Below are 9,194 nucleotides of genomic sequence, written 5' to 3' on the forward strand. Positions count from 1 at the left end.
GGGTTCTCCCCAGTGACCGTGAGGGGCAGGGCTGCTCACCAACCTGGGAAGCACACCTTGAGTTACTACTTGAGAGAGGAATCCACTCCTTTGTTCTTTGATTTAATACAATTTTGGGTCTCTTTGTTACAGTGACCCAACCTTCACCTAACGGATGCACGCTCCTGCTCTGGGAAAACTGGGACTTTGTCTTGTTTGGTTGTTCACTGCAGTGTTTCCAGTGCCTAGGAGACGACCAAGCCCATGGTAGATGCTGGAGCTCAAAACTGCTGTATAAATAAATGAAGCCAGATGTCCAAGTTTCAAACCGTGACAAGCCATGTTACCCCAACCTTGTGGACCTCAGTTTTCTCTCCTGTAAAATAGGGATGGTGATGGGACCCAACATTTGGACTATCAAAAAAATTAAGATAATATGGCTACAGCTCACAGAGCAATGCTTACCATATAGCAAGCCCTCCATGTTAGATACCATTATTATTATATTATATAATTATATTATTATAAAAATATCATGTTCTCTGCACCCTTTGACGTCTTCAGTAACACTGAAAATGATTTCCTGTTACATGAGAAGAAATTTCAGGGAAAAAATTAGCCAAGGCAGCTAGGATAGCAGACGTGTCTACTTTGGCCATTGGCTGGCATGAATGAAGCGGATTCACTCATGAATCGCTTGCTTTCTGAACTCAGTGTGATGGCTTTGGGAAATACATGCAGATTTATGCAAATCACATACAAATTCCCATAAAAATAGCCTCCCATGTGCCTCCGCATTTACTAGAAAGAATTCGGGCAGCTTTACACTATTGTTCCCATCTACCCTCTCAGAAAGACACACCTGGAGGGAGAGAGGTGGGTGCAGGCCTGCGGAGGTGTGCACGTGGGGCACGTGCAGGGCTGTGTGCGGTAAAGGGAGGGGAGGGCAGGGGGAGCTGGTGAGGACAGCTTAAATTCTGTTGCGCAATCAGAGATGTGTGGCTGGTCCAAAATAAACTTTCAAATGCCAGGCTCTGAGGGCCAGCCTCCAATCAGTGCCTCGGCTCTGCAGCCCTGTGCTCCTTTTCCGTTAGTACAGAACCCTGCCGGAGGACACGGGAGCCACAAATGGAGGGCAGGAATCTTGCTCCTGGTTTGACAGAGCTCACCAGCTGTGCAAAGCGGAGCCCTCCGAGTCCTGCTTTCTGTTAGATGGACACAATGACCCCTGGCCTGCACACATGACAAGAGCTTTAAGGACCAACAGTGATTATAAGTGGAAAGGGCTTTGCAGTCTTACAAACGGTCCATGAGAGTGCTTGGAACCACTGTGCTTACTGTCGTGAAGGAGGACGTAAGCAAGGAGCAGGAGCCACGGGGCCACCGAACAATCTGCAAGCTTTGTGGAGTTGAACAAATAGTTCCGTAGCATCATTACAGAGACCCATCCCTCTTGAGCTTTGCTTTGCTTCATGGATTTTTTTTAATGCTTATTTATTTTTGAGAGACAGAGTGAGACAGAGCATGAGCAGGGCAGGGCAGAGAGAGAGGGAGACACAGACTCTGAAGCAGGCTCCAGGCTCTGAGCGGTCAGCACAGAGCCCGATGTGGGGCTTGAGCTCACACTTTGCTTTGGAAAGCTCCAAATACTTCTACATGGCAGAATCATTCATTCATACATGTGTGTACTCATTCATTCATTCAGCAAAGACACTGGGCACCTGCCCCAGGCAGCACCCTATGCTGGGTTCCAAGATTTAAAGATGGAAAAGACACCATTTTTGCTCCCAAGGACGTTTCTCTGCTGTCCTTGCTCACAGGACCGCTTCCTTCTCACGCTGGAGCTCACTGACCATCCACGGGGGAGACAAGCAAGCATGCCATCAATAACTGCCACATCACGTCTGAGGAACAACAACAGAAGTGTGGGGAGCAAGAGATGGAAAAGAGAGAAGATTTGGCTGCACCTGGGAAGGTCAAGGCCACCTGGAAAAATGCATGGCGTCTTCAAGGGTGAGCAGGAGTCTGCCAGGTGGACTGGCAGAGGGAACGCTGTGCACCAGGGTACGGAAGCATGAAGCCACATGGCCATGTGCTCCGAGATCTGATTTGGAAAATATGGCCAACAGTGTCAAGATGTACCTCTCCCCACGCATGCCAGCCTGGGCATCCCTGACTCCTCCAAATGCCTGTGACATTGGCGGTTATAGTATGCAGTGAGTCCCTGAACGGCTTGCTGTCTGCTGCTCCTGTGTGTCCCATCTTTTCAAGGAGATCTTGAGTTGTCTGAGGATGGAGTTTGTCTACTCCATCTTTGTCTCCCTAGGACCCAGGTCAGTGCCTTTCTTGTGACTATTAGGCAGGCAGCAGACATTTGTTGTTGGAAGTGTCCAAACAAATGACAGTGTTGGAACATTGCTACTTTTGAGATGTGCCACAGGCTGACTTATATATTATTTCATCTAATCCTCCCAACAATCCTATCAGGTGGCTACTACAAGTTCCCATTTTACAGACGTAGCAACTGAGGCTTAGTGAGATTTTTTTTTTACTTACAGATGAGACACAGCCTCATCTCTGTGAACTAGGATTTGAATGCTGGACGACTGGCCCAAGGACTAATGCTTTTAGCTGACTCTACCCACTTTACTGCCCCTGTTCAGTGCACTTAATAAAACAGTATGAATTGGAGTTTTACAGACTGATCTGTAAGTCCTAACCTCTAACCAAATTGTGGTTATTTCTTCTCACGGCTGCTTCCTAAGCCAGGGGCCCCTAAATCATGTGCCTGCTCTGTCTTTGTATCCCCACGCCTGGCATGGCACCTGTTCTCCCAGGATGGAGGATAAGGGGACCAGGGAATCGTCGGGGGCAATGCTGGAAGGACTCCCTGGAGGAGGCCAAATTTCTCTGAGCCAGACTGGGAAGCTGGTGAGAGGCAAGACAGGATGAAGGTGTGTGTGAAGGTTCAAAGGTGGATGTGATAAAGCCAGTCATGGGTGCTGCGTGCTTTTGATGGGGTGGAGAGGAACTAGAAATGTATTTGGAGGAGCCTCAAACTCCCAAACTATGTTAGGGGGTCACGGGAGCACTATGTGATCCACACAGCTGCCTTTCCCTCCATGAGAGCAGAGCTGAGGTCAGCTTGGAGGGGTGTCAGTCCTCGCTCCCCAGCACAGGTGGGTGGACATCTTCACATAAGACACTGCTGGAAGCCACTGAGAAACTGGTAGGCTAGTTGAGAAGCATCACCTGCAGGTAGCAGTGAACTTGCTTAAACACTTCTTCAGGGGGCACCTGGGTGGCTCAGTCAGTTAAGCATCTGACTTTGGCTCAGGTCATGATCTCACAGTTCATGGGTTCAAGCCCCACATCGGGCTCTGTGCAGACCACTAGCTCAGAGCCTGGAGCCTGCTTCGGATTCTGTGTCTCTCTCTGCTCCTCCCCTGTTCACTCTCTGTCTCTCAAAAATAAATAAATGTAAAAAAATTTTTTTAAACACTTCTTCAGGGCCTATTATGCTCTGGGCTGAGTCTAGGAACCAGCAGTTCATAGGCATTCCATTTAGGAGCAGAAGGTAAGTAAAGTAACAGGCAAGCTAGGTAATGTCAGGGGGTAATTAAAGTTTGGAAGAAAGTAAAACAAGATGGCATCATAGAGAGTAACTGGAGAGAGAGTGAGGTCAGTGAAGGCCAGTCTACGTAGGTGGCTGAGAAAGCCCGATGACCAAATGCCACCAACCATGCTCAAAAAACTGGGGGTGGGGGGTATTGTTCCAGCCAGAGCGTACAGAATGCACGGAGTCCAGGGGTGGAAATGAGTGTGATGCATTAGAAGCACAAAAGATCAGAGTGGCCAGAGAGTGGTGCACCAAAGGGGGAGTGGTCCCCAAATGGAGTGGGAGTGGCATGTGTGGCCAGACTGTACAGGGTCTGGTAGGATTTCATTCCAAGTGCCACCATGTATTAGCTAGCTCTTGCTGTGTAACAAGTTATCCCCAAAGGTAGCAGTTTAAAACAAACCACATTTTTTTTAAATCTCCCAGTTCCTGTGGGAGAGGAATCTGGGCATGACCTCACTGTGCCCTCCACCTCAGGATCTCCTACAGGCAGCCATCAGGCTGGTGGCTGGGCTCGCGTGGTGGCTTGCTGCTCCTGTGGTTGTTGGTTAAGACTCAGTCCTTCATGGGCTGCTGGTCTGGAGCCATCCCCACTCGCTTACCACGCAGGCCACTCCGATGCAGTCGCTGGCTTCATCACAACACACAAACCAAAGAGGCAACAGAGAGAGTCTGATGGCAAGACAAAAGTCACCATCTCTTGTAACCTAATCTTAGAAATGGCATCTATCGACTTGCCCATATTCTGCTCGTTAGAAGTAAGTCATGGGCCTTGTCCCCAGTCAGAGAACATCAGCAGGAAGCATTACCGGGGGAGATCATGTTAGAAGACTGTTTGCCACACACAGAAGGTCACTGGTGGTGTCTAAGCAGGGAGGTGGCGTGATCTGATGTATGTTTTCAAAAGATCCCTTTGACTTTCTTGAGTATAGGTAGGGTGGGCAGGGGTTGGGCAAGAGGGGGAGCAGGGAGGCCAGTGGGGGCTTCTGGGCAAGATGACGCTGGTTTGGAATAAGGAGGTAACAGTGGAGAGGCAGAGAAGGGCTGCCAGGGATGCCTCGCCAATGGATAGGAGGGGGTGGCGACAAGCAAAGAGGAACTGGGGTGCCTCCTGAGCCTGCAGTCACAACGCAGGGTGAAGGTGCCTTTGACTCTTGGGAGGTGTGCTCTGCATTTCTTCTCCCCCCACTAAAGACACTCCCCATCCTCCTCTGGCCCTCCCCAAGGTCACCAGTTGCTGGATGGCTAGCCAGCATTAGGAGCACCGGCCGGGAGCAGAGCACAGATGTCTCCTTGTGCCGGGCTGAGGGACTGACCCCACGTCCTCGGTCTGATTAGTCTGCCCACACTCAGACCAACCAGGCCAGCGAACTAGGGGTGTGGCTGGGGAACCGCTCACCGGGAGCTGCGCCAGCAAAGTCATCGGCGCCGGAGACAGCCGAGCTGCTCCTGCATGTCCGCGCATGTGCGTGCGTGTGCACGCGGGCGTCTCTCAGATGGTCTACAGTTGGAGCGGGGAATATGGTACAGGAGAGTTTTGGAAACCGACCAAAAAATCTTAGGGCATTCCAAACAAATAAATTACCTGAAGAACACCACCTCCATGGGTGAAATGATAGATAATTATGTGGCTGCCATTTGTTGGGACAGTCTCACTGCTAAGCACTTGACAGATACCTCATCTAATCCTCATAACAACCCAGTGAAATAGGCACCAGGATGACCCCATTTCACAGATAGGAAACCCGAAGCTTCAGGAAGTTAAGCCACTTGCCCAAGGTGACAGAGCCAATGAGTGGGAGAGCCAGGATTGGATCCAGGTCTGTCTGACTCCTAACCACTACCACCCACTGCCTCTCATTTAGGCTGGTTGAAGATTCGTTTCCTGGTTTGAGGGATGAAACCAGGAGCCGGAGATTTTCTTCTAAGTGGGTCCAGGCTTACCCGAGCTCTCATCGCCCCTAGCCTAAGCGGCTAGGAGATGGAGCAGCTCTCCCAAGAATGGGTCCCCCGCTTACCAGTGCAGGCAGCCGAGAGTGCACCCTGGTGGTGGCAGTGAGGAACGGCAGCGGGTGGGAACACGGAGGAGCTCGGTTGGGGAGACAGAGTCACAGCAGTGTCCGTGGAGCCGGGAGCCAGTTCCATGGAATCAGGCTGTCCCAGGCAAAGGGCCAGAGTGTGTCTTCTTCCTGGGGCCCTTGGGGTGTCCTCACGCCTGCTGCCCAGCTCAGCCAGGCACTCGTCAGAGGCGATACGCACCAGGAACCCAAATGACATCACCCAAGCACCAGCCACACTCATCTTTCAAACCCAGAATCCGCTCCTCAACTCAGACTCCTGCACATACCACACTGGCATCATCCTGTTTACAATTTAGGGCCTCAGATTTCGGCTAATTTAGAGGTCAGCCTGCCAACTGAAGGGAGAAAACCTCATGACTGGATTGTTTCTGTTTATAGGGAGCAGGTCCCCACATAGAAAATTTCCGGGCAGGAGGGGAGGCATTGTCCACATAGCCTCCCAAGGCCCAGCTTCCTGGGCAGACAGATATGGGCCACTTCTAAAACAAGACGGGAAGTGCTCGGGGAGCACAGGAGGAGTGGGGAGCTTACTTGGCTAGTTGGGGAAGGCATGACATCAGGTTTTGAAAACATCAGACTACCTTGGGTATTTGCCACCTCTTGAATAGGAATCACAAAGAAGGAGCTGCCTGACGGTCTCTGAAGGTCTGATCCCGTCACCTGCAACATTCTCCCTCAGGCTGCAAGAGGCCCCCTTCCCTGGGGCCGGAGCAGGGCGAGCAGAGCAGCTGGGGAGTCAGGGTGCCTGTGTTCTATTTCCAGCCGTGATCACTGACTCACCGTGCGACCTTGCTGAGGTCACGGCTATGTTTTCTTTGCCTGGGGAAAATCAGAGGTGGCAATTTGGTTTGCATTTCCCCAGGGGATAGGAGTCCTGGAACATTAGGGGCCCCTCCCTGCCCCCCCAAACCTCAACAGAGTCTTGATATTAACAAAAAAAATGCTTAGATTTAGATTCGAGGGACTTTGGGGGAACACTCAAAGCAAGAAGCAAGGAGTTTCTGCCAGAACAAGACTTACGGCCACTTTTTAATGTAGCATTTCTCTAAGGAATGCTCAGATCCCGACCCCTCCCAGTGTTTCTCCACGCGGGCCTCACATAGTCTGTGGGAGAGGAGAGGGTAATTATTTTCTCCCTCCTTTCACGATGAGGAAATCCAGGCCAGGAGGGGCTATTTCTTAACATTTTCATTACCAGCAGCCCCTTCGGTTATGCTATCTCCCTACATCTCCGTTTCCTAAGTCCTTGCTAAATAAATACTCTGCATTTATTAAAGAGAAATGCCTCCGTGTTTTCATTAATCAAAGTCATCCATGAGGGACAGTGTCTGCTCAGCACAGAAGAACTAGGGCTACCGTCAAGTTCATCACCAAGAATTGCAGCATTTGCTCCGGGTGACCTCCTCACAGGTAAAGGTCCAGTTTTCACCAGAGTTTTATAAAACTCTGAAAAGAGTTCATCATCAAGGGGCCCGAGGACCCCAGGCTAAGAAGTGCTTCCCCAGAGACATCAAGGGCCCTGTGAAAGTTTCTGTGGCTCGTGGTGGGGCCAGGGCCACGTCCAGGAGCCTGACTCCCAGGCCAGGGTTCTGGCAACCAGACTACTGTGGTAGGAACTGGGCGGGTGCCCACTGAGACACACTTGCAAAGTGGCAGCTCCCCCAAAGCAGTGATGCCGAGGGCTCGGCCCTGCCAGAGTCCAGCTCCGGCAGGTCTAGGGTTCCCCGGCACAAGCCGGTGATAAACAGGCTCTCCTCAGGAGTGCAGTGAGCTGCCTGAACTGAAGCCTGAGACTGGAAAGGTGGAGGATGGACCAGATCAGTGCCAGGTGTTCCCGGACAGTTGTACTAGGGGGACCTGTTTACTCTGCCACCTGCCTGTGCTTTGTCTGCCATTAAAATAACACATCATTTATGCAGTCGGGGATACTTTCACCCACTCTAGGAGGATTCGGATGATTTCTCCCTGCACCTGCCTCTTCAAGGGGATGATGCCAGAGTGGGGGCTGAACCCCTACATCTGGGGGAAGATAAAGACAAGCAGGGGACCCTGGGAAAGGAGGAACAAGGAGGATGCGGGGGGTCTGGAGTGGTGGCCCGGAGTCCAAGCAGGGAAAAGAGCTGCAGGACCGCAAGGGCTTCTCCCTGGAACTCTGTATCTATTACCGCACCCCTCCCTCCGCCCCCCACCACCGCTCCCGGGTCTTCGGCAAACACTTGTCATCTGTTGAGCTGTTGGCTCAGCCCCAGAGGCTCAGGTTTTTGATCCATTGGAAGGCATCAAGACTGCATGTACCTTTGGGGAAAGGCTGAGGCTTAGCTCTTGGGGTTTTAAAATCTGAGCCTCCACGGGCCTGTGCAGGGGCCAGGGACCAGGGCAGGGTCTCCCCGGGCCTCTTGCCCAACAGCTGTTCCCTGAGTTATTTTGGTTCCGTGGGAGCTTATCAATTTCAGGGTATTTGGATCAAAATAGCCCGCAGCAAGACAAGCTCTTGGTGGTTCTGTGGAGACCTCTCCAACATTTCTGAAATGAGCTGGGGTGGGGTGGGGAGAGGAGTTTGGCTTGGGAGGGGTAGTTTCCCCCAGAAGGGAAATCTCCTGCCAGGATCATACATATTCCCTTCTCCAATCCTAGAAGGGGTCCAGAGAGGTGGAGGCACTGGAACTGAGGCCATCCCACTGGGGAGCCAGGTCTCTGCCCCCTGGCCACAGTGCCTCTCTGTTGGGCTTCTGTTAGACCAGCAGCCAGGTCTGATCTGATCATGCCAAGGGGGATTCTGGTTCCTGACCAGCTCCGGCGAGCATGGAAAGTGCTGACTGGCCCTGGCTTCCTTTTGGGCCACAGCGGGGCGGGGGTGGGGGGGCAGCCAGCTGCCGGCCTCACTGACCCCCGTGCCTCCTTGAGATGGGTCAAGTACGGGTGGGCGGAGCGAGGTAGGAAAAGGAGCCACTCTGGAGTCCCGCCCAACCCTAGGTCAGCAGCTTCTGGCTTGGCCCCTAGAGCCCGCCAGGACTGCCCCGGGGCGCAGAGCCAGAGGGACCCAGGTCGCTTTACCTTTGGCGGCCCGGCTGAGGCACGGGGAGCCCGCTTTGGCACCAGGCGGCGCCGGGGTGCAGGGCGCACGCCCCCAGCACGCCCTCTGGAAATCGCTGGGTGGGGGGCGCTCCGTAACTGAACTCAGTCGTCGAACGCTCCTGGCAAGTCCGAACGAGAGGTCTTATTACCGGGTCTCAGAAAAAAGCTGCTCCGGATGAGGACGCTTTGGCGACGGCCACTCGGCAACCTCTATCGCTCCCGCCTCTCCCTGGGATTTTCCAGCGGGTTAATTTCCTGTCCCGGGAAGTCCTTCGCGAGTCCTCGCCCCTCCCTCCCCGACTCTCCCCTCTCCGGTCCCTGCCGCCTCGGACTCCCCTAGTCCGTCCGCGTCGCGCTCCGTCGCCCCCGCGCGCCCGGGCGCACGCCCTCCCCGCCCCTGCCGCCCTCCAGCTCCCAGCGTCCGGCCGCCAGAGCCCCGC

At 53.1% G+C, this 9,194-nt stretch overlaps 1 protein-coding gene across 1 annotated transcript in view; it reads left to right on the top strand.

Annotated features, from left to right (window-relative positions):
- The first annotated feature begins 4,593 nt into the window (after positions 1-4,593).
- LRRC38 (leucine rich repeat containing 38) overlaps positions 4,594-9,194 on the top strand; it is a 39,319-nt gene continuing 34,718 nt past the window's right edge. The window contains exons 1-3 of the mRNA XM_029945907.1: positions 4,594-4,617; positions 4,937-5,063; positions 6,359-6,420. Coding sequence (XP_029801767.1) covers positions 4,594-4,617; positions 4,937-5,063; positions 6,359-6,420 — 213 coding nt within the window. The remainder of the gene's footprint in view (positions 4,618-4,936; positions 5,064-6,358; positions 6,421-9,194) is intronic.

The sequence above is a fragment of the Suricata suricatta genome, chromosome 8 (genome assembly GCF_006229205.1).
Source record: "Suricata suricatta isolate VVHF042 chromosome 8, meerkat_22Aug2017_6uvM2_HiC, whole genome shotgun sequence".
NCBI lineage: Eukaryota > Metazoa > Chordata > Mammalia > Carnivora > Herpestidae > Suricata > Suricata suricatta.